The sequence below is a fragment of the Heliangelus exortis genome, chromosome 9 (genome assembly GCF_036169615.1).
Source record: "Heliangelus exortis chromosome 9, bHelExo1.hap1, whole genome shotgun sequence".
Lineage (NCBI taxonomy): Eukaryota > Metazoa > Chordata > Aves > Apodiformes > Trochilidae > Heliangelus > Heliangelus exortis.
In genome coordinates, this window is record NC_092430.1 from 15844050 (window position 1) to 15869108 (window position 25059).

General features: G+C 43.4%; 1 protein-coding gene across 6 annotated transcripts in view; it reads right to left on the reverse strand.

The window, feature by feature from the left end:
• The window catches only part of LPP (LIM domain containing preferred translocation partner in lipoma), a 333750-nt gene that overhangs the window by 160231 nt on the left and 148460 nt on the right, over window positions 1-25059 (reverse strand). For all 6 annotated transcript variants that reach the window (XM_071752337.1, XM_071752336.1, XM_071752335.1 and 3 more), the window contains 2 exons: window positions 21721-21833; window positions 1989-2111 (listed from right to left, as the gene is read on the reverse strand). In XM_071752337.1, the coding sequence (XP_071608438.1) occupies window positions 1989-2111; window positions 21721-21833 (236 nt within the window). The remainder of the gene's footprint in view (window positions 1-1988; window positions 2112-21720; window positions 21834-25059) is intronic.

Sequence of the window (25059 nt, forward strand, 5' to 3'; positions counted from 1 at the left end):
AGTTGGGATTTTGTCCCAGAGATGAAATTCAGCTGCTTCTGTCCACTGGATGGCACACAGTTATTGTAATGCACCAGGGAGCAGCAGCATCTTGCTCCTGGGTACAAGAGACAAGGCTTCAGAGTTCCCACCTGATCTGTGGGCAAGACACCAAAGGAAAGAACAGCACATGTCACCTTAGAAGCTGATGAATTGAAGAAGTCAGAATAAAACTTAGACCTTGCCTTCTGACCCTTCAGAATCTCAAACACACCTGCAGAACTTTCCATTTGACCACCGTGATTTTAAAAAAAATTATTATTTAACACTATAGGTACAAAATTAAAGGTGAAAAAATAATCTTAGCAGAAAATGCCAGATCCCAAAAAAAGAAGTATCAGGAGACAGTGAGCAGTACTGTCAGCAAACTGCAAATGCTCAGCAAAGTGGTTACAGAAGTTACATGTCTCTACAAAGATGCTGGAGCCAACTGCAGTCATTGCCAAGGAAAAGGATGAGTACAAAACTCTTCCAGTTAACTCTTGCAGCGTTTGGACCCCATAATAAAACCATTTTCCAGTACCAGTGTGCATTCATACATATTTGGCCCATGCAGACAAAATGAGCACAGGCTATTTGATACATTGCCTGAGCACTACCACTGTTAAAAATTTGTCCCATCTATCACAACAACCAAAACCCACTGGGAAAAGGATCACACTGTATCTGGTTTACCTCGATGCTCTTTTTGACTGACTGACCCAAATCAGGAGTGTTTTTCCAGTTCAAGTCTGTAAGTTTATGCAATAACTGTGTATATGCTGCTACAATGAAAGAAGAGTTCCTCAGGAGGGCCATGCTCAAGGGATTGAAACCACACAAGCCACCATTCAAGGGCCTCTGCATGCAGAGAAACTTTCGAAAGTGTGCAAATCTGATTCAACTCTGCTTTTGCAAAGTTCACATACTTAAACGGGAACAAATCTAAACAAACTCTAATTGCTGCTTTAGTTCTGCTCCAAAGGTATCAGTTCTCAACTAATTTAAACAAATGCAACAATGAAAAGAACCAAAAAAAACCCAAACTAAAGAGATGGCCTATACAGATAATGGGTGTGTACCACTTGACACAACTTTCCCTTTGGTTCTTTTGACTTCTAGAGTTTATTTAGGGCTGACACCAGTATGACAAACACAACACACACCTGCATACATGCCTAGAGACCCACAGTTGTATAAGAAATTCTTGAAAGCAGTCTTGAGAGGAGGACATGAAGACACTGCACAACTGGGCAAAACTGTGTCTGCGGCAATTTCAGAGATCCCAAGAACTGCCCTTTTTAAAGTGCCACTGGGGGTGCCACAGCTTCCTCTGATAAACAGGTGACATTTTATCAGAATTCAAATAGCTCCACTCAAGCACTACCTAGATGAGTGACAAAAATTAGCTGAGCTGCTGTCACCCCTGCAGTCCTTGTCTAGACACAGCAGAGTAAGTGTGAATTCCAGTCTGCCTTGCTGGGCTACAGCCACCCTGACAGCTGAGCTATGATCCAAGCCACTTCATCGCCACTGATTAGACAACAAAAACAAAAAGAAAACAACTCGAGACATGGATATCTGAATCAGTCTGGCAGCCTGACAGATAAAACTTAACAAAACAGAAAAAGAGCAAGAAAATGAAAGTGTAAAAGTACTTGTGAGCCGAGCAGGTTTTAAGCCACAAGCTATTGTTGGTGGAAATGTCATTTTTCCAAGTATTTTTCTAAAAATCTCCATGGCATCTAACAATCAGGATCAGAAGCCCTCTGGTTAGAGGTACAGCAGCTCTTGAGCTGGTGCCCCCTTCAGAGTGGCTGCACCCTCCTCCCCATTGAGAGCCACATCTGGATGCTATCAGGAGGAACTGGCATGCCTGCTCGCAACAAATACCAAGCAGTTAGTAAATTGACTCCAGCAGTCAATGCTGGCCACCTTCCCACTCCCTGTTTATTCAATGTGCCACTAACCTGTTGAGTCCGAGGTTTGTAAGGAGAGCTGCTCTCTAGGTCGGCCAGGATGCTGGTCAGAGAGTCGATTTCTGCATCTAAACTGGACCGTCTCTCCTCAAGCGTCTTGCCACCAGGATTCACCTTAAAGAAGGAAAAAAGGGTTCTAGTTATTCAAATCATTAGGCCTGGCGCATGGTTTCTTACTGTCCTCGTGGAGCTGCCACCATGGCGTGGCAATAACTCTTGGGTTGCAGGGACAACCACGCTGAAATGCTATAGCTCTCTCCCAGAACCAGCAAGCCTCCATCTCGAAAGGATTTAAGCTGCCCTGGGGCTTTTCTTCATGCATTACCCACAATGGTCCCATTGTCTGAAGCTGACTTGGAGGATTACACAACCCAGTGTGCAATATGCTGCCAAGGTGAGGAGGCAGGACAAGCCCCAGTCCTGCAGATGGAGAAGATGTGTTTTAGCAGGACACCTGGGCTAGGCAGCCAGAGCTGAGGGAAGGCTTGGAGCACCTTGGTTCTGAGTTCACCTCTTAAGTCACATCCCCATCCCAGAAGCAGCACAAAGCAAACCACAGTGGCCAGCAATCAACCACCTAAATCACAGGATCATAGAATGGTTTGGATTGGAAAGGACCTTCAAAAGTTGACTAGTCAAACATCTCTGTGATGGGCAAGGACATCTTCAACTAGATCAGGTTGCTGAGAGCCCCATCCAATCTGACCTTGAATATTTCCAGGGATGGGGTATCTACCACCTCTCTGGGCAACCTAAACACTGTTTAACACTCTCATTGTAAAAAATCCTTCTTTATATCTAGTCTGAATGTATCCTCTTCTAATTTAAAACTATTACCCCTTGTCCTGTTGCTATTAAAAAGTTTGTCCCCAACTTTCTTATAAGCCCCTTTTAACCTATTATTTTAAATCAATCCATGGTGGCTGTACATGTCTGATTAAACACTTCTTCACAGTATCCATCTAAAAATGAGCTCCTTCAAGATGTGAGAAAGTTTGATTCGTTTCTAGTGGACTCAAGGTGAAGGGCATGATTTGAAAGATGTGGTCTCAAAGTAACATAGGTAAGGTTCACATGAAGATGAGTATTTTACAGTGAAGTCCACACTTGGAGCACACATCAGTCTTCAGTCAAGACCTTTTGTGATTCCATGAACTTTTCAAATGACCCCAGCTCCACTTGTACCCATCCCAGGTAGAGATGCTCACTTGGAAAGAAAGAGATGTGACTTTTCACCACTACCCCACATCTCCAAAAGTAAAACCCACGTCTTGGCACCACAGGAGAGCATGTGATCCCCAAGGTACTGTTCAAGGGCTTCACTGCAATCCCTGCTGGAATAAGCATTGTAGTAGAGGACTCATTCATGTGCTTTGTTTTTTGAAAAATCAACCTAGTCAAAAACCTCTGGGAAAGATCTTTGCATCCCAATCAGACAGCTGTACCTCCTGGCACTGCACAAAGGCAGCTACAAGCTTGGAAATGTCTTCCTCCTCAACATTTTCAGTGCTTTGGAAATAAGGCTCTGACAAGAATGAGAAGTTCAAGAAAACCAGCTAAGGATCCTCTGTAGGTGTGGTCAAAGTGCCAGGAGCTTTACCAACTTAGCCACATTCAGGGCATGTGCAAAACCAAGTTCTTGAGTCAAGTGAAATATTACACTTTAAAAATCTTTTCTCAACCTGAGACACAGTCAATATTTTTCTTTTGTCCTCCCACGTCTGACTTATCTGCAAATTCCCCAGACTGAGTATTCCCACATACATGCAATTACAGAGCTCAGTGCAGAAAAGCTAACTCTCAGCTTGACTACTGAAATAATAAGAAGAGTAAAGAGTTACCTAACAACTCAGTTTCAACTGCAGAACTGGTTCAGACCATACCAGCACCTCCCCATAGACAATCCAGCTCTATTTGTCTGCACTCTCATGGAGTTACTTCAATTTTCCAAGCCAAAAATTTGCCTTTCCCTTTACCACTCTGTCTGCTCCAGATAGTTCTTATTTAAATTTCATTTCAGGAGCACTCGATCATTACCTGTTATACAGAACTCCCCAGTCATCAATCTGACACATAAATGGCAAGCTGGTCAGAGAGAGCCAGACTATGCAAAGCAGGCAGACTCTGATCTGCCAAGTTTATACATGCTAAGGCATTCATTAGTTCCTAATGATTATTAAATCTTATTGGATTACAATAAATTTGGCCTGACTAACAAGAAAATGGAAGCTCCAAAGGACTTTATGTAAGAACACATCATTTAAAAGGCTGAGAGTCAGGTTAGAGACTATGTACTAACTCAATTCTTCTTGCCTATTTTTATTATAGAGACAGTCAAAGTTTCCATCCAAACCATTGTTCAAAAAATAAATACTTTTTACAGGAATTACCCCCAGGTCGTTACTCCTGGCTAGCTGTAGGCACCTGGATTTTTAGATCTGCAGACATTCAATTTCCTTTCACTATTACTGCACTTCATGGCTCTTGTTTGGCTTTTCTGCATCTTCCAGTTCTTGGCCTACAGCAACTACAGAGCAGTCACAGGCTTCCCAGACATGAAAACTGTGATTGCTCCACTGCAGAGAATTTTTAAGCTAACCAGCCAAAAGTCATTCAGGAAAGGGGGGTGGGGAGTGGGGTGGGTGCAGAGATGTAAAGGGCACCCAAGGCCCCAACATTTGAAGTCATAAATCAAGTCAATGGCAGATCCAGAAATAAAACCAGGGCCCACACACAGCCTATTTGGTACCCTGACCCTGGAGAGAAGGGACAGTGGCAGATGAGAAGATCAGCGAATTTCATTTCTGCTTCTTAGCATTTCTGGGCCATATTATTCCCAGGGTCTCATTCCCCAGAACACTTATGCAATAGCTGACTAGCAAATGCTGCAGAACGAGTTAGTTGTAAGGTTGTAAAAGTTAAATGTCCTTAGGAAACCTAACAAAATAAAATAAAATAAAATAGCATGGAAACATCTCTATTGATTCCAGGCTCTGTAAAAGATTTATTTATTCAATTAAAACATAATCAACATAGATTAAGAGCCCAAGTCTACAGCTGCTGGAGCACAATGCAGTATAACAGTGCCAACGAATAACGCTACTGATGTGTGTAGGGCCCACTGAGACAGAACAAGACTTCAAGTACGTTTAAGAAATGGTAATCCTCACAAACACAGGTTTCTGCTTGTCCTCTCTTACCCATCTCCACAAATTTTTCTCCCCGCAGCTCTCCAGTTTCAGCCAGGGGATCTGTTGAGTGTGGAAACAGAAGACTTTGCAACACTAACTTTAGCAAGAGAGGGTTAAGTTATTTCTGTTCTCATGCTCTTCGTAATGATGTTGCTATAAAACTTTTATGATATTGCTGTAGAACAAAACCCAAGCACCAGATCCCAAGGCACAACAGGCTTGCATTGATATGGCTCTGCTCTGAGAAACCCAGACTGGTTAAGCCCATGACCACGCAGATACAAACACTGGAACCAGAAAGAACTGATCATTCTATTTCTGTCTGGATTTATGATGTTGTTGCAGACATGTCACTTGTGTGCCCTCCCATTCTTTCAGCCAGCAGAATATGGAAAAGTGGATTTAAAAAGAAAAAGGATGCTATCTTTGGCCTGGCCAGCGTGAGTTCAACAAAAAGCCAACCCAGTCCAACAAATTACTCATGCCACTCACGTGAACTTCTACAACGCCTACACTCCAATCCCCTAGCTCAGTCCCTGCAGTGAGGCAAAAGAGAGAAAAAACAGCACAGAGCTTCACTGCTTGGCCTGTTTTTCCACCCCTGAATTTCTGGTGTTCAGCTCAAAGCAGCTGTGACAGTAATCTACTCCTGAGCCCCACCAACTCACTCTGTCCCAATGAAAACCAGCTTTAATTTTGTTAATCCTACCAACAAGCACCAGTCAGTGCCACAGGTCCTTCTGAACTACCCCAAGGGATATACATTAGAGAACAGACAGTAAAGAGGGTGACAGAGGGCCCCACTATGTTAAAAAGGCCATAAGACTATTCATCAAGTTAGAAGACATGTAAAGCACAACTGTTTCTCTACATGGCACCTTTCCCTGCAACCTAGGTCAGCTACTCTGACCAAATTTTTGCAGGTTACAGCAGAAAAACAAGAATGATTCTTGTTTGTCCAAGCCATCTCCTTGAAATGAAGAAGAGAAGAATCTGGCTCCCAGATGTTCTTCCTAGCTTCTGCTCCAAATTCCTTTCCCTACCCAGGCCCAGCTGTCTCTCTTTTATTCTGTTTTCCCTTCTCTCCATGCCTTCTTTGCTGCCACTCAGTGCTGCAGCCTGGGACAGTCGTTAGCCCCTGGGATGTGAGATGCATTGTGGATGTGGAAGCCACAGGTTGGCTTCTGTGCCTCTACAGGAGATCATCCTGCTGCCCAGTGGTGTTGCAGGGAAAAACAGAAGATGGCTTTGCAGTAGCAACCTGCTGACTTACATGGCCAGTGGGTTAGAATTGACTCCAGAGTTCCAAGTTACATTTTATTCCAAAACAAGGCAAACTCCCAAACACTTTCAGGGCTCACCACAGTGTAATTTTCCAGCATCAACGTCCACCTTCTTCCCATCCATCTTTGCCTTGTGTGAGTCTTCCTTGAAGTGAGTGAGCTGAGTGCGTGTCACAAGCATTGTTGCCAGCTCATCAGTGGCCTGAGCTGTGCCCCAGGAACACGAGCTGTTGTTATTGGGAAATGCACTTTATGTACAGACACGTCCAAGACAGCAGAGCTACAGCTGGACACACAGCCTTCTTCCTCATAGCATCAGCTCACTCTGTATGCCATCCTATCACAAGTCACTGATGACCTTATAACTCACAACTGGAAGAATGGAGATGAGCACCATAGATATTAAGATATTAAGAAAGGTCATAGCTAATGACTCAAAACAAATTGCCTGGAGGGCCCCAGTGGCCTCTTTTACTGGTACACTGGTTTTATTGGGAGCCTGAGGTGCTCAGGGAGGTCTCTTTGGGCTTTGACAGGTCAACACTGTTTGCCTTTACACATACAAGAATGGGGAAAAGCAGGGAGCAGAAAAGCCCTTTACAGCAAAGGCAGTCAGCAACAAGAGGTGGACGAAAGGGAGAAATTCAAGCAATTGAGGGGTTGTGAGCAGGTAGATAGTAAATAAGGACTTTTGCCTGCAAGATTTTATTGTCTTTTTTTTCCAATAAATGTGACTGACCCAGAGATGAGGTGGCAGAGCTGATAAATTGAGCAATCACTGCCTGCTTCCACCCGGCTGCACCCCCAGCACCTGCCTGCCACACTCTGTAGGCTGTTGAAATCCTCAGGCAGGCACTGAGGTGGTAGGAAGAGCAAATGGAAGAGCTCTCCAAACAAGGAGTTAGCATGTCTTTCTATGCCATGACCTCAGGCACTGGGCTTAGACAGAGCAAGAAGGATGGGGCTCTTATTTCCTATTTTAGCTGGGGCAGGCAGCAGAGAGGAGGGAAAGATGTTTGATTTTGATGGTATCCACTACACATACAAGATTTGTTAACAAGGGAGAAAAAAAGAAGTGATTCAGTCTTGATATACTTCAGGCTAGGGTTGGTGTTTAATTTTCCTCTTTTTATTTCTGTTTTTCCACTTTATCCAACAATACCACTGCAAGAGGCAAGATCATTTTCAGACACAAACCCTTACTACCCCACCTCTCCCTCTGTAGAATTTCCCAGTCTTCTTTCCAAGGCCACAAAAGCCATCTAAAGTGCAAAAAGACAATGCAGTGGCAAAAAGATGCATCCTCAAGGGCATCTATCATCTATCACCCTAAAGATGAGCTGCTGTGTCTATTCTCTCCTGAAGACATGTGTGAACATTTTATTTCAGATTCCCCAGTCCCAAGAGGCAGCTCCACCAACCATGCACACGGAGACAAGAGCTGACTGCAGCATTCAAGGCAAGGGGGGGTCTAAGATGCTTGATTGGTGCCCAATCTCCATTCCAGGCACAATGGAGGGGCCAGAAAACTAGTAATGCCCTTTAAAAACAGAAAGATTGAGTCCTTTGAAACAAATCTGAAATGATGGAAGATTTCAGCAGATGTAACCGCAGTGATTTCACCAGACATGATTGTACCAAAGATCTAATAGAAAAGAACTTCCCTGCTGTTCCATCAGGCTGAAGTCAGGCCTGAAATATCCTTTTTAGTCTTTTGATGACATCAAGGATAAAAGCTAAAGGGAAGTTATGTTTTGATTTATTTTTTCCTCTCTTTTTTTTTTTTTAAGCCTTCCATAGTTTTACCTAGTTTGTGTTGCTGGATATTAGCTGAACCAAAGGAAAACACTTCAAATGTTTGAAGTGGACTGCTCAAAGGTGTTGTTTGGTCCCTCTTGGAAGCTCCTGTCATTTACCTGAGCAACATTTTTACAACTTCTGTCACATCTGCCTGTAAGGAGGCAGGTGAGCCTACCTGGAATGGGACTGAAATGCAATTTAGAAACAATCATTCGCTGAACCCCAGCCTACCTTATTGCCTCAAAAATGGCCAATAAATGTGCCAAATGCCTGCCCTTGACAAAGTTCACACCACCAGCTGTGAAGCAGCAAGAGACACAGCAGGGTAAAGGCAGCTGAACTCATGAGGTCCAGGCTCAGCTCAGTCCCAGACCTACAGCATGCAATGTCTCCAGCAATGCAAAATGCAGATAGCTCTTGGTAGCCTGGAATTAATTGATCTTACCTCTGAAGCAACAAGGTGTTGTGAAGAACTGCATGGGCCCACATCTGGAGTAACTTGAAAAGCAGCTGAAGAAAACTTATTTGCTAATCATTGCTAGGATTTCTTGTGAAACCTTAACCAATTTATAGACTGTGTGGTGTAGGAAAAGGCTTATAAAAAGGACAAATAAAAAAAAAAAACATGGACAAATATTTAAAAAAAACCCAACCCAAAAAAAACTGAGAAAGCAGGTAACAGAAGAAAGCATGAAAGTGGAGGTTTCAAATCAAAGAAAAGGGGGTACGTGTTTCATAACACAATATGCTGCTAAGCTTCAGAGCTACTTCTGCTGCAAAATGCTGTGGTTGCTAAGAGTTCCCCTATTCCCTGCTATTCAAAAGCAGCTGGAGAAACACATGGAAGAAAACTCCAACAAGATACCTAATAGATGGAAAATGTTCTTTGCCTCCCCTTTTACTAACTGCTGATTGCTGTTGATCTGATTTGTCTCTTTATACATATATATATGAAGCCTCCACTTGTTCTTCTATCTGCCAGCTGACCTTAGACAGGTATCACTTCTGCTGGTGGATACATGTCAGTTTCTGCAAGTTACTAACTGACCACTGCACAACAGGAGAAAAGAGGATGCAGCAAAGAGGTCAAAGCACTCAACAAGGCCTCACTTGGAGTCCAGGTGTGAGCTTGTAGATACCCCAAAGATAGAGATGCCAACACAGAGGTCTTGTGCTGTCTGTTCCTCGAGTTCCCATCAGCTTTGCTCCAGGATGGCATTACCCATCCCCCTGCTCCATGCACCAGACTGATACCTTTACCTCAGGCATTCAAACCTGCACTCAGTTTTTTCAGCTTTTTGACCACTGTATTTTGCTCATGGGGGGAAGTTCTGAAATTTTTAAGGTTTGCTAAAAGGAGCTTTCAAAACTGTAGTTCTAAGGAAAAAACCCAAAACAGCTACAAATGACATTCAGTCAACCAGAGGATCTTCTTAATGTGGAGCCAGCTGGTACATTGGGAAGAAGCACCATGATTCTCAGTCATGTGAAAGCAACAAGACAGATTTCATAAGGAATAGGGCATGAAGAGAGAGGAGGAGTCTCATCAGCCAACATCTGCCTGAGCAGCAGACCTGACAGTCCTGAGAGTTTGCTTAACATGTCTGATCAAAAGCACTGGGAGTCTTGTCTGTGTTAAGTGCTACCAGATGCAAAATCAGCAGCAAGATGAGAAGTGTATTAATAAACTAAGAAGGAACATAAAGTTATTTCAAAACTGAATGGGGAAGATGGGGAGTAAGGAAGGAGAATAAAACCAGTTTATTTTTCCATTAAGGCAATTTAATATTCTCTGGCTGGAGTTACAATCACTTGTCCTTGGGAATTAAATTGAATTAGTGAAACGTTCCTGATCATCAGCAGAATATACAATATAAGGTGGAATATATCCATTTTTTTCTTTACACCCTCTGAGGGACAACATTACCTCTCTGTCTACAGGGCAAGAACAGCTGGTCATGAAGTCCTTTTGACCCAGCATGACTTTCACTGACTTTAACTTACTTTAAAGCAGCAGGGAATATATCCTGTTTCTTTTAATCAATGCAATCACATTAAGACTCATTATTGATAATTATGGTGACTGTTAAAAGTTTCCCCTTTTTTGCCCCCTTCCCCGCCAACTTAAAATCTGCTCCAATATCATCACAAATTAATGTTTAATTAGCCATCAAGTGGAGCTGATGTTCCCCACAGAGTATTGCTGCTTGCAGAAAAACTGGGAACTAAGGGGATATATTGGATATGTCATTATCTCTCTCCAAGGGGAACCATAACCAAAGAGTAACCAATTACCTCAATACATTTGCGAAGTTTAATCAATGTAGAAACCAAATAAAGCTCATAAAGTATCTGCTCCAATAAAGGAAGACCTTCCCACTGACTCATACAGCATGAACATTACACGGTGATATCCAAGAGCAGACTCCTTTCACCTCCACATCCTGGCCAAGTTGCGAACTTCCTCTTTCTTTTTCTGGTGTAAGAAAAGAGGGAAGAGGAGGATGCCTCCACTGGCACAGGAGATGCCTGACAAGCCATGAATTACACACGCCAACACACAAGGTAATCTGTCACATCCAGCCAACTGAATCAGGATTTATGTTCCATGGGGGAAAACACCAAACACCAGCTCCTACCCAGTGCTGCACCATCTTGGAGAAAGGAAAGCAGAGAGCTGAAGGTGATTTTAGTCCTTTCTGGTGAGCCTGGTGCTAAAATGCCATGTCCAGTTTGGAAGACAGTGTTTTAAAAACTTGCGAGATATCCCAGAAAAGCAGAGAGAGGTCAAAGAGAAATGTAGAGAGCTCACTTGGTTTCGCTTATGAAGGAGACTGAGTAGCTCAATAGCAGTACCTAAACAGCTTCACAGGACAAAAATGCCCAACACCACCAGATTGTCCAATCTAGCAAAATAGAAGAAAACCCAAAAAACCAACAAAAACAACCATCAAGAATCAACAGCAGGGAAGCTGAATACAGGGAAATTCTATTTATTAACAACTGAGATATTGACTTGCAATGCTGCAGGTAATTAAACACCAGAACAAACTTTCCAAATTTCTCCATCTCTTGATGTCCACAGATCAAGGCTGGGTGCCTTTAGTCTCCCTGGGTGACTGGATGAAGCTTTATGATCTATGATATACAGAAGGGCACAGCTGAGAATTTAATGGCTCTTCCTGGCCCCCACAGCAAGAGAGGTGAGAAAGCAACAGCACTGCCACATTCATAAAGATCTATTGAAATCACTTTGTGTTTGTACCACTTTAACTGGAAATTAAATTTACATGAACAAACTCTATCCCACACAAGAGTGTATATTGTGACAGTTAAATGAAGAGCTTTTAAAAAGGGATTTGTCTCAGGCAATTTTAATCAAAAAAGATAGGTTTTTTTTTAAAGCTAACAATTTCAGAAAATTAAGGTTGACTAAAACTGTTTTTAAAAACTCCTTTTGGAATTTAATCACATGCTGGAAACTCATATGCAGCTGCTCGTGTCACCTGCAAAAAGGCTGTATAAAACATAAGCATATGCTTAATTTTACACGTGTGCCTAAGTTCTATCAACTTTAATGAAGTTTAAGCCCAGTCAAGCTTCTCTGAACCTGAGAAAGCATTCCTGACCCCATCCATGGGCTGTGAAGCTATTAGGAAGTAACAATCAAAAAAAAAAAAAAACAAAAAAACCCAGGAAAATTAAAAACTTGGCCAGTCAGTTTTCACAGCCTGAATAAGCTCCAAGTGCAGAAGCTAAACATATAACATACTTCTGAATTTGTTTGCTTGTTTTGCTGAAATATGAATGGGCACACGCCAAAAATGTTTGCAAGGATTCAAGAATCTCCCTGTGAGCCTGGTAAAATGTCAGCAAAATGAATGTATAAAACTACAGGAAAGTCAATGGCTTGGGTTTGGCTTCTGCAGAAATGAGTCATGTTAAAAATCTAGTATATGTCTCATAGAACTGGGAAGAGGAAAACCTGGACTCTGCCTCAGTCAGCACAGTTTTGGGGTGGTTGATGGCTGTAATCCACAGGGCAGGCAAGGCTCAGCTGGGCAGACCCTGCAGCTCTGATTCACGGAGGAAGGTCTTCAAGAAGTCTGCAGTTTCATTTTTCAAACCATTAGGCCCTATTTTACCTTCCCTTCAAAGCTTCCAGATGGGTGTCTGGTATTTGATTTGGCTGGATGACCATAGTTTTTTTCTTTTTTGACAACAATCTCCTTGTTTGGACACCTTACCTTCTCACCTTCACCTCCCATATTTCTTAAGTGGGAATGTCAGATGGAGAAAAAAGATCTGAACTCCACAGAAAGCTTAACAACAGATAATCTGAGCTGCCCAGAGACAGTGGAAAAACCTTGCAAAGGTAATTTCCAGTAGGCAGATCCCTCCCAGATGAGCTCCAAGGTTTATTTTGGTACTGTCCATATTCAGATAAATCCATGTAATTTGTTGTTTTTCAGTAAGAATTCATCCATCAGAAAACGTGATGTCCCCAGTACACATCAGGCCTCAGGAAAAATCTTTCAACTGTATTTCTGCTTGGGACCAACACAGCAACAGAAGCCAACCAGGGCTTACTTCTGCACAAAAAGCATACTCCTTGCCTAAAAGTCTTTAAGAGTCCCACCTGAGCTTAGCACTGACTGAATGCTGCTCCCTGCCACCAGCCCTGGCAACACCCCTGGGAACTGCTGACACCCAAATGTCTGCACAGAGCTCAGCAGGGGCATCTCTTGGAAACATAGAGTGGTACTGCATGACAGATCTAGGGAAACCTGCCAGAGGGAGAGGAAGAGGATAATGAGGCCAGAATAGAGCAACAGCTGGAGAGGAAGGCTAGACCAGGGACATGACAAGACACAAGGCTGTTTCCATGGCAAAAGAGAGAGGCTGAAATAAGGAGATGGAGAGGGAAAGAGCTGTAGCTTGGGACTGCTGAATGAGAGGAGTCTGTACAGCACTTGCTGGCTTGAGCAGCACTTGAAGTTGCTACAGCTTTCCCAAACAATTCAATTTTACCTCTCACAGCACCAAACCTAAAACCCTAATAACATTGTATGATGTTTTCTGGATCCCTTTCCTTATCTCTTCTTTGTGAATCAAGCTCATCAATACATTTTCATCAGCAAAATAAAACCAAAGAAAACAATTGTAGGGAACGGCCCTGCAAAGACTGAGTTTACAGGCAGAAGACATTAAAAATCACATCTGCCTTTCTGTCCAAGAACAAATTCCTCTGGCTACAACAATATTTCTCCTTGGTATTTCCATCACCTTTCAGCTTGCTCAGTCACTATGCCACATGCTATTTGAAGACAACAAAATCATGGCAGGTGAGAATTTTTTTCACCAGCAATGGAATTAAGAAAGGAAAGGCAGGAACCTGCATTTGGGCCACTTCCATTCTTGGATACGAGATGCTCTCACTTAAAAAAAGGATGAAGTTTTTTTTACTCCTTAAACTACTCAATTTTAAAATGAACATGACATCAGCTTAAAATGGGAGGGAAAAGTAGGGGGAGAAATTCAAACACTTCAGATATAATTAACTTTTTCACCATTACCCAAGTTGGTTGGGTCTGTTTTTTGTTTAAAAAAATTAAAGTAATGCTAGTGAAAGCAGACTGTGCACTTTGACAGATGAGACAGGGTTTATACTTGAGACCACATTTCTGACTTTCCAGGTCTCTTCTCCAGTTGAAATGACAGTCTTGAAAACTGTGATAACCAGCAGAAAAAGCAGTGTTAGAGCAGGATTTTCCCATGCTTTCTCCTCTCTTCTGAGCAGGCAGGAGACGTGCTGCTCTGTGAGGGAATTCATTCAACCCCAAACTAATCTGAACCTTCCAGCAAAACAGTTAATTTCTTTAGTAAAATGGAATTTAGACAGACAACTGGATTTTCCCATCCTATATCTGTATTTCCTTTCATCTTGTTTTACCAAAGCTCATTTCTTTTAAAACATCAAAACGAAGGTGGGAATCTGACTCTGTCTGCTCTGTCACATTCCAGCTTACCACTATGCCCAAATTGCATGGAAAGACTTTGACTTTGTAAACCACATCTTCCAATTCCAGCCAGCATCATAGAAAAGGTGTAATAATTTGTCTGCTGCAATTTTTAAGATCCCTTGTTACTGACAGCCTGTCTTAGCCTCACCGCTGCATTTCAGTTCCCTAATGCAACACAGACTACCCAGAATTTGACACAGGAGCAACTGATCTTGCATGAGAACTTTCCCAGGACTGTCTAATCTAACAGAATATTTGAAGAGCACTCAGCAATGAGAATAATTTAAATTTCTTAAATCCTGATCATGTTCTCTCATTCTCTTCCATCACTCAGTTTACTTGCTTTGATGGGAGAATTCTAATACATTATCTTTTTATTTTCCCTCTGCTTAAAGTAGTCTACCTTGGATTCAATAATGGTTTTGTTTCCTTTTTGTCTGTCACAGGCCATTAATAGCTCTGACATGATAAAATTATCTGCTTTTTCTGCATGTTCTCCATGCCTCCCCTATTGCTTTCCACATTCATGTCTCCATTCCAGGTTACAGATTTACCTTTCTTCAGGTACCAGCACGGAATCCAACTCCAGCACCAGCAGCATCTCAGTGTCCCACAGAGAAGTACTCCAATGAGCCAGGAGGTAGTCACCAGGGCTTGTAACCTCAGGCACAGTGCTCAGGGACTACAACTATGCTGTTTGGACCCAAGCTGGCACATGTGCATAACACTGTCCTGTGTCTTAACTTGAGATGGTATTAGCTTATCTCTGAACTTCACAATCAGCCAACATCTCTGACCTTTATCTTTCCTATCACAACTTTCTAGATGGTCCCATACCCTCATGTGCATATGAATCATATGAGGATGTTGCTTTCTTCCTCTCCCTCACCTCATCACTGTCTGTATGGCAGATTATCAAAAGCCACTCTGCTCCATCTCTGAAAGTGTCTCCCTTCCTCAGTCACAACCCTCCTCCCAATGAAGGCACAAGTGTGCACCAGCACAGGTCCTAGCACATCCTGAGTGCTGTGTTACTATATTAAACAATAACATAATAAATACATTAAATAACACAGTAATAAGCATGGTGAAATAATGAGCACAATTAACTGTTTGGATCCTTGCTTCCATTGTAGTCCTTGCCGAGAGGTTTAGCAAATAAGGGCTGCACTGCATTATAACTTTGCCAAGATATTAATAGTCAGGCAGAGAGATGAATGGCAGGCTTACGTTCTACAATTAAAACTTTTCCAGTTTACCCTTTCAGGAAAATTTGTGGTTTATAATAACCGTCTTTGTCTATTCTGAACAGAGTGAGGATTGGAAAGTTACACAGATGAGAACAGAGGTTCATTAAAGATTTAAAATAGAATGTGGTTTGGCATTGTAAAACAAATATGCGTATAAGATGGGTTGCATCAAGAGTTGCTTGAAAGAGAACTTCAGTGTTCCTTTTCTCTTGTGATCCTGGATCTACTGGTCATGCTATTCACAAAAAAGGGATAAAAAAACAGCAGGGGCAAAATGTGCATGCTGCTCCCCAATAATGTGGAGGTCTGCTCCATATCTCCATTCATTATGTTTCTCATACACACATATATTGTGCATGTATATATGCATATGAGAAAAAAGTGTGTATTTTACAGATATTCATCGACATTTTTTATTACTGATTTTTCTTGACCTGAGAGCCTAGAAACCCCTACTGCAGAACAAAAACATAGCGAGCTATAGAGACACAGTCAGCATTTAAACACACAAAGACCATAGATGTTATTTGCTCAAGTCTAACTCAGAGCACAGAACATTCCTGCTTCTCAAACACACAAGGAGGGCAGAACGAAGGGAGACAGATCAAAAGCATTCCTGCAAAGCCAAGGTTTGAGTAACACGGTTAACATTACCAGGTAATTTATTTATACTGTTGGGCACAGCTTCAATTTAGATAAAAGGCAGTTACTTATCACATGGATTTTAATAAATCAGGTTAGAAGTCCTAGAAATCCACAAAAGCTGTATCTCAAATGGCAGGAGATACACATAGACTATGACTTTATTTACATAGTCACTGGAAGCTCTTCCTGCCAGCCTGAAGCCAGGCAGCCCCACCGGCAGCAAAAGCTGCACTGCGTTACACACGTTCCTCTCCAGAAAGCACCTAGGCCCAGGCCAATAATCCTGATGATTAACAAAATCTAGCACTAGAGGGAGGCTGAACACATGTTCTGCTCTCTTTGGCCTTTTTCGGCTTCTTCAAACATCAAAAGGCAGGCGCTTTAATGAAAGGCCAGCACCCAGGCAGAGCCCAGCCACCACACCGCTGAGCAGAAGCCTATTTAAGGCAGTCCACCCCTGTAGACAAAACCCACTGTCTTCCCTCCCAAACTCTTTGTGAATATGTGCACCCAAAATGTAAAAAAACCAAACCAAAACAAACAAACAAAAAAACCCCAAACAACACACAAAACCCCCCCTCCAAAAAAAAAAACCTCCCCAAATTCCTCCATTCTGGCTGTTTCCTTATCCAGTGAATCACAGCCCATGTAGGGGCACCACCACTGCTGCTCCTGGGAGGGAGTCAGACAGTAAAATGCCTGCAACCTCCTCCGTAAGAAGAATGAGGCTCTCACTGCTCACATCTATCAGCACGTTCCCACCTTCACCCAGGCGAGAGTGCCAGGGAGCAGCCAGACGGGGCTCCTCTGAACAGAGAACAGCCTTGCAGAGGAAGGCTCGTACGCCTTCAGACTGCATTTTAGCATTTCTCCTCACAGAATTCCTTGGCAACAGGAATTTGAGTTCTGTGTACGAAATCAGGATGATACAACCTGGTCCATGAGTCTAAACATGAGCTCAGCTCCTGCCACATGCAGTACAGCAGTTCCTCCATGCAAAGGTGGTTGTAACAAGACTTGGTGTCTTAAATATTTCATCATAGAATCACAGACTAGCTTGGGTTGGAAGGGACCTTAAAGATCATCCAGTTCCAACCCTTCTGTCACAGGCACGGACACCATCCACTAGACCAGGTCACTCAATGCTCCATCTAACCTGGCCTTGAACACTTCCAGGCATGGGGCAGCCACAACTTCCCTGGACAACCTGTTCCAGTGTCTCACCATCCTCGCAGTAAATAATGTCTTCTTAATATCTAATTTGAATCTACGCTTCATGCAATTGTTCAAAGTCTGATTGTTTCTCCACTCTATCCTAAACTACTTTTGCATATCCTTTTTTGGTATATTCAAATTGATTCTGCTTTCAGACACTGATGGTATTTACTCATTAATTCACAGTTTTACAGTAATGAGGTGGTGCGATGTAGGAGACAGAATTGCTCTAGGACACAGGAGATCTGGGTCCTATTTTTAGCCTGTTGCTGGCCAGCCTGGTTGACCTAGGCAAAGCACTTTCCCTGCCTCAGCTTCCTTATCAAGGACAGACAGGTTTTGTTTTGTTTTGTAAAGTGTTTTGTGCTCTGTCAATAAAAAGAACTGATAAGAGCCAAGGGTTGTTGGGAAAGACGTGATCTCCTGACTGAATACAATCCTCTCTTTTCCATGTTGTGATAGCATCTATAGGGTCCCAAAAGAAAATCAGACCCACTCTTCAGCCCCTGTGGATAACTAGTGGAGACTGGGAAAATGCATGTTTTTCCAAGGTGGCCCTTGGCAGGTCCACAGTTGAGAATTGCATCTGCTCTCAGCACCCAGGTCCTGCTGCAATGAGAAACAATGGGTGCTGAACTTCTCCTTTAAGGACAAATGGTCATTTCAAAGCCAGTGGAGATGTGAAGCCAGCACAGAAGTTTATCAAGATGCAGCCACAGCACATACAGCTCCAGAGCCAGAGTTCCCAGGAACAGGAGGCAGGGTAGTGACTGGCTCATCACAGTGCTCTGCACAGTCCTCATCCCTGTGCAGCCCTGCCTGGCAAGGAAGGAAGAAATTGCCAGCACCATGAGCAAGGGTCCCTCTCTTTGAGCAAATAGGGTGCTCAAGAGGTTGCTTAGGAGTAGTCTTTCACGTGTCCTCTCCCTGGCCTGGGTAGAATGAAAAAAAAAAAAAAAAAAAAAAAAAAAAAAGAAAAAGAAAAATGAAAAAAAAAAAAAATCCACCTCCCTCCCCAATCTATCTATTTCCCTTCAACAAACAGTGACTTCATTTTTCTTCCCATCCAGGATTTTTTTTTTAATTTCTCTTTTAAACTGAGCCCAAGCCAATGTGGCAAAAGGCTCTTTGCTCATGTCCTTATTTGTCAAACACACCATGGCCGCACCCTCACCACCATTCTGGGAACAAGCCCTCGCCTTCCTCACTGACTGCAGCTGAAGGGGAACTTCCCAACACAGCTCTCCCCCAGCCCAGGCATGCTCTTTTTAAAAAAAGAAACATTCCCTTTCCTTTTATAAGCACAGCAGTTAATAAGAAAGGAGTTTAAATGTCCTTCTCCTTTCTTCCCCAGCCCTACCATGAAGCCAAAAATTACTGATCTAGATGGGAAAAGAGAAATTACAAGAAAATGCCAGATCTATTGCAAAGGTATTTCATGGCCCAGTCCTTCTCTGATTTCCATCAGAGCATAAGCACCTCAAGGGAAGTCAGATACTAAAGTACCTTTTTGGATCTGATCCTAAGTGGCCAGTTCCACTGTCCAAATAGAGATCCAGAGATAAACTGGGCATTATTATTTTAACTGCTACTTTTAAGATACAACTTAAACTGTAATAATCTGTGCAGCTTTTAGCCATCTGCTAACAGTAATGCATGAAATTATAATAAAGTAAACATATATATTCTGCTGTCCTCACCAACTTAACACCTAGTATAAAAAGCTTTACCAGGAGCCACAATACACATATCTCATAAGCTGTTGTTAGCACTCTGCCATTCAGAGAGATATTTCTGTTGTAAAGGGACTAATTTGCTGGAGCAGATAAATTTCAAACTCTGCAGTAAATCTGAAGGGCCCATACCAGGACTGCAGAGGACAAACTACCTCAGGTAGCAACCTCAGATCTGGTCCATGCTCAGGAATGGGGTCATCTGCCCTTGCACTTAAATTTAGCAGTGGGGAAACTGAGACATGGAAATGAAGTAGCCTGGCATCAGAGAGCAGAGTCAGGCTTGGATTTAGCTTGTTGGAGTTAACACATGCTCTTTAGACCCCACCTTCAGGCAACCGTGCCTTGAAAGCTGAGAAAGGACTCCCAACAGGAGAAACACAGCCCCCATCCTTTTTGCTCCTTCAGCATACAAACCTCTGTCTGGAGTTGTGACAATGACTGTGCTCAGTGCACAAAGGCATTGAGCAGCTTTCTCCATCACCACCTGCCCCTTTCCCTCATTCCTCAGGCCTTGCTTCAGCACAGCTTTTGCTGCTCCTGCAAGATAAGGAGCTGATCTTGCAACATGAGACCCAGCCGACTCCTGACAGCCCTCTCTTTCATCTGTTCCCGATCTCCTTCAGAGGATGGAAGGGAAAAGGAAGGGTAAAAAGGTGTCAAGAGAATTCAGATTAAAGGCAAGAACCTGTGTTTGCTGTGTAAAGTACAATTTGGTGTGGTGAAAGACAGGAGTGCTAGATTATGACTGGTAGGCTTGCCCTCCTCTGAAAGGGATGCCACATGAGGGAGTATTGCTATAACCAAGCTCCTTCCCAAAACCCAGTGCTGAGGCCCCATCTTCCCAAAGACAGAGAGAAAGGCTGTGACAAATGGCAATTTCATGAGTTCAGCAGCAAAGAGCTCTCCTGTCAGGTGGTTCTACCAAGGGGAACATCCCAGTTACAGAAGCTCAGACACATCTTTGGCCCCATTATGGGAGGCAGGGATGAGGAACTGAAGACACAGTCTCCTTCCAATAGACACAGTGAAGCTCCCTCCATAGGAAACCTGGCAAGAAGAAAGCCTGTCCCACACAGCACCTCAACCTCTTCACACTGCCAGGCTCCCGTGAAGGCAGCAGTACAGGCAGCACCCTGCCCTTGCCAGAAACCAGCTGCTTTGCCACTTGCTAGGGCAGTCTGGAAGCTCCTCTGCTCCCATGGGGTCCACTCTTCCCAGAGAGATAAGAGACAGAACAACACTTGCTGGGGAATTACTTCATTCCCCCAAGGCTGGGAAAAGCCATGCTCACATTTGGCTTACGTCCCTGACGGCTGCAGCCTTTCCTGGCAAGGGAGAAGGCAATCCTCATTAACCCCTTCCCTCCAGAAGGCTGCTTACAATGCTGAACCCATGGCAGGAACATGCTGAGACTTCATGACAGAATCTGAGCATCTTGCCACAGGCAAAAGATCATAGGAAAAGATCATGAGGGAGGGAAATGCTTTATTTTTACAGAGACACAGAGTAGATAAATGGATTGTAGTGTTTGTGGTGGAGTCAGGAACTAAGGTCTCTTGAATCCTGTTTAGTGTCTGACCAGGACTGCCTCATCCTTCCAGGGTCATCTAGAGCAGCCCCCTGGCTGTGGATATGTGGTTATACAACTCTGATCAAACTCACACCTAGATGACACTCACTTTGCTCTCACTACTCCTCCCAGAAGGCTCTTCCAGAACTTCACAGCCTTAATGCTTAGAAACTTCCAAAACACCAGCATGAAGGTACTGCTGGCAAGTGCAGCCTCTCCTGTTCCTGCAGAAACACTCACCGTTCCTCTTCTCTAAGAGTTATTTCCCAAATATATTCCAAATTTGCAACTCTACTCCCTCCTCAGCCTTCCTTTTGGCTCAGCTAACAAGCCAAACTCTTCTGGTCTCCACTGACAGCCTGTCCCTGCACTATGAACACATCTCTCCTCAATCTGCCTGAGCTCATTCAACAGTACAAGCACTCCAGGCAAGCTGGCAATTTCTGCACAAAGATGTCCACACCTTTCAAAGGTGGTCCAGGTATGTTGCCATCCACACAGGACATCACCTGATGCATCTGAGAAGTTGTACTTTCATCCAGATGGTAAATCTAGAGGCTCCAAGCCAGCAAAAAGAGAGTGAAATGGGTCTTGGTGATATCACTGGAGCCCGGGCCAGGGCTTATTTGTTTCATTTAATTTTAGGCACCTAAACAAAGCACTTTTAGGATCAGATTACTGCCCTAGAGTCTCTCTGCAGTCCATGGAAGGAGATGGCTCTTCCAGAAAACAATTAATTCTGGGAAGGTTTCAATCCCATCCACCATCACAAGGACATAAGGCAATAAGTCTTCTAATTCAAGCCGGATGGGAAAAATCCTTTAATAGCCCAGCAAGTTTTGAATGGAAATATTCTCTACTTGGGAAACACAGCTTGCTAAAGCTGCCTTGGTTGTTTCTGACACAAGATTTCTGACCACAGCACTTTGCCACCTCATTTTATTACCATCCATTCCTTCCACAATTTCTGGATCAGTTCTGCACAAACAATAAAATTCTTGTCTTCTTACCTGCACATTGAAACTAACATCATCCAGAGGGGGTGGAGGGGGGAAGGCACCTTGTGTTGATGTGATGTTCCCGAGGTCATCCACAGGAAGTGGGGGTGGAGGAAGGAAGTCCCCTGGGAGAAAGAATGGGAGAACTTAGATCCAACAGCATTTCCCCACATCGTGAGAAGAATGATCAGGATGAACCCTGCAATACTGACAGCTCTGCCATTGGTTTTGTGGCACAGAAAGTAACACACTGTGTTTAACCATTAAATGCTCAGCTGCATCCCTTGCTGCTTCAGAGGGTGGCTATGAGAGCTCAGGAACATCAGCAGATAACTCAGAGGTGCTCAGACTCTGCAGCAGAAGATGACTTGCTACCAAGACAGAAGGCACCAACAATCATGCTCCATATATTGAAGTATGCATCTTGAACTTGCAGCAAACAACTACAAAACTTGCAGAATAGAAGCCCCACATCCAGCCTTGCAATGAATCCAATTCAATTCACATCCCTCCTGTGGCAAATTATGCCAGCTCTTCTTGATCACTGTAAAGACAGCATCAGATACTGACTAAAAGCAGGGATTCCCTGTTGCAGAGAACACATGGAGGGCTGGAACTGGAGCCCAAAATCGAAACCAGCCCATCTCCTGCATTCCTGTTGCTGGCAGGCAGCCACAGACTTTGTATGTCCCTCTTCCTATAGGGAACTCTATAGGGACCCTATAGGGACTTCATACATTCTCAGTGACAAAAGCCACGTGAAGATGAGCCATCTGCAAGCTCAGAAACATACTCCTCCTTTAACTAAGAGGAGGTTTTTTAGATGGGGCTGGTGTACAAAATACCTACACTTCAACTAGCTCATCTTAAATTTCCAAAAGTGCCAATGTGAAAGCATCACCCTGGATGTGAAGCTATACAGCTTAGCATAGAGATGAGACTCCTCCTCGAGAACTTCATTGGATGTTAAAGCACCAAGGAGAAAACAGGGACAGAGCAGCACAAGGCAGCGGGACATGAGGTTCTGAAATTACCTCGTAAGGATAGAAAAAAGTCCACTTGCCATTAGCACTGGATTTGGCCCCTGGGAAGGCAGCTGCCTGTTATTTGGACCACTTTGATATATTTTTATTTCTTCTCTTAAGGTCTGATTATGCAAATGAATCGGTTTGCTGTTGGTTTTCCTGTGTAAACTTCCTGGGAGGGAAGTTCAAGATAAATAAAAGTGTGACATTTCACATATCTAGGAAATGTTGCTTTTGGAGAGTGCTAACCCTTTGGGAAGGAAATATGGGCTCCCATGGACCCTCCACATCCTCATGTAGTTCCACACCAACTCCTGGCTAGAAGCCCTCATCAGCATCCTCAGATACCAAGGAGCAGACTACAAATGGCTCAGAGAGATGCTGAACCAAGTCCCAGGGACTTCCAGTCCTCTGGACCACCCATGCCCAGGTTCAAAGCCCCAGCTGAGCCTGTCCCAGGCACAAGCACCAGCTGAGCATCAACAGCAGCATAGCACCTTCATGCTATTTGCTCTGTGAAGCAGATGGGTCTGCATGGATCTTTTTTCCCCAGGAAAGTAATTTCTTCCCGTTCCCCCAAAAGAGAGAACGGATAGGACTCCCCTGATGAATCCCTAAGAAAGTATCATCCTGAATACAGACTCATGAACACAGGCTTGAAAACAACACACTGAAAACTAATTTTAAGACAACTCCAATACATAAATTGTGTGAAACGTACTGGCTCAGGATTACAGAGTTCAAGACGGATTTTTTTAAGATGGACCAGTAACATCTGCAAGTTTCCTTCTCTTTGCCTTATAATCCAATCTATTATTTCAAAACAAACAAAATAGAATACAGAGTAAAAAGAAAAGAAGAAATATTTTTTAATTAATATGTTGGTATTTAATTCTAAAAAATGTTGGGATGTTTGAATGCTAACTTTTCTCCTTTGCTCTGACAATGGCTCTCCAACCAACAAACGTGATTTTGCAAACCAATTCAATTCCAGCAGATACAGACTTCCCAAAGAATACATTTCAGATGATCTTGCTCTGGTTGGTCCCTGCTCTGATACCAAAGCCTCATCTCCCTGCACAGCCCATTAGTCAGACACTCTTGCTGTACTCCAGCTCTTCGCAACATCTAAGCAAAATCGAGATAAAGAAAGTGTTGAAGGGTACGAGACAGGGAAAGAGACAGGGTTTGTGCATAAAAAGAAAACCATGACTGCAAGAATAAACACAATACAAATACCATTTTACCTCTTTGGAGGATCTCTTCCTCCAAAAAGAAAAAAGCATTGAAAATAATTTTCAGAAAAGGACCAAAGGACAAAAACAGAGAAGAGCCCTTTTCTAGGATTTGGAAGAAAACACTTTTCATTGCAGTAGGAGACATCTGGCTTTAACACATCCCAGCTCGGCTCTGCTGACTCTGTCCTCTGTCAGATAAGCTGCTGGCTCTGCTCTCCCCACAAATGGGAATGTCTTTTATACTGGGAAGCAGAGAGCAGATGCCTGATGAACTGGGGGACCTTAGAGATGCTTGGCCTTTTCCTGGTCTTCTGTGAACAGATGGACTTTTCTCCTTCACAGCTTTAGTTATTTATTCTGCCACTGCACTTTCCTCTTTCCCACACACACAGCCATAGGACCTTATGCTGTTCCCACTGCACTCACGGGAGAGTACTCCCTCAGATGCAGGGGGGAAAGATGTTACTGCATTAATATTATTACTGGCATTGCTAGAAGTCTCCCTCCAGCAAAGAAAGAAACATACAAAGGCCATAAAATATGTGTCTGGAGCAGCAAATGCTTTTAGGTGACATGTGGAAGAAACAGGCCTACATTTTGGAGAGTAAAGGAGGAATAAAGCTGAAAGCAAGCTTACACTCCATTTAAACTGCATCTCCCTGTAGACTGCTCCAACGCATCTCAGGGACTTTCCCTCATGTCAGAAGCTTTGCAAGCCAGTTAGATTTCACTTGCTTAGAAATGGGCAAGCTGTGGAAGGAGGCAGGAAAGTCCATCCACAGGCAGAGCATATAATTGCATCCGATTCTGACCACCTCCAGCACCAGACAGCTTGTGAGGAGCCATCTGGGGAAGGGACCACCCTCTGGCCCACTTGGATGCACCAGCAGCTACAGGGCAAATGGGCCTCTGAGGTTACCAGAGTTTATCATGGGTTGGTGGAGGACATGTCCCACCCTGAGCACTCACTCCCTCCCAACCTAATTTAATCCCACTGCCCTTCTGTGAATGAGAGCTATGAAGGACAAAAGGCTTATTAGTAGTGATTAGTGCTGATTACGGCTCAGCATTGAAATCGGCATTTTGGT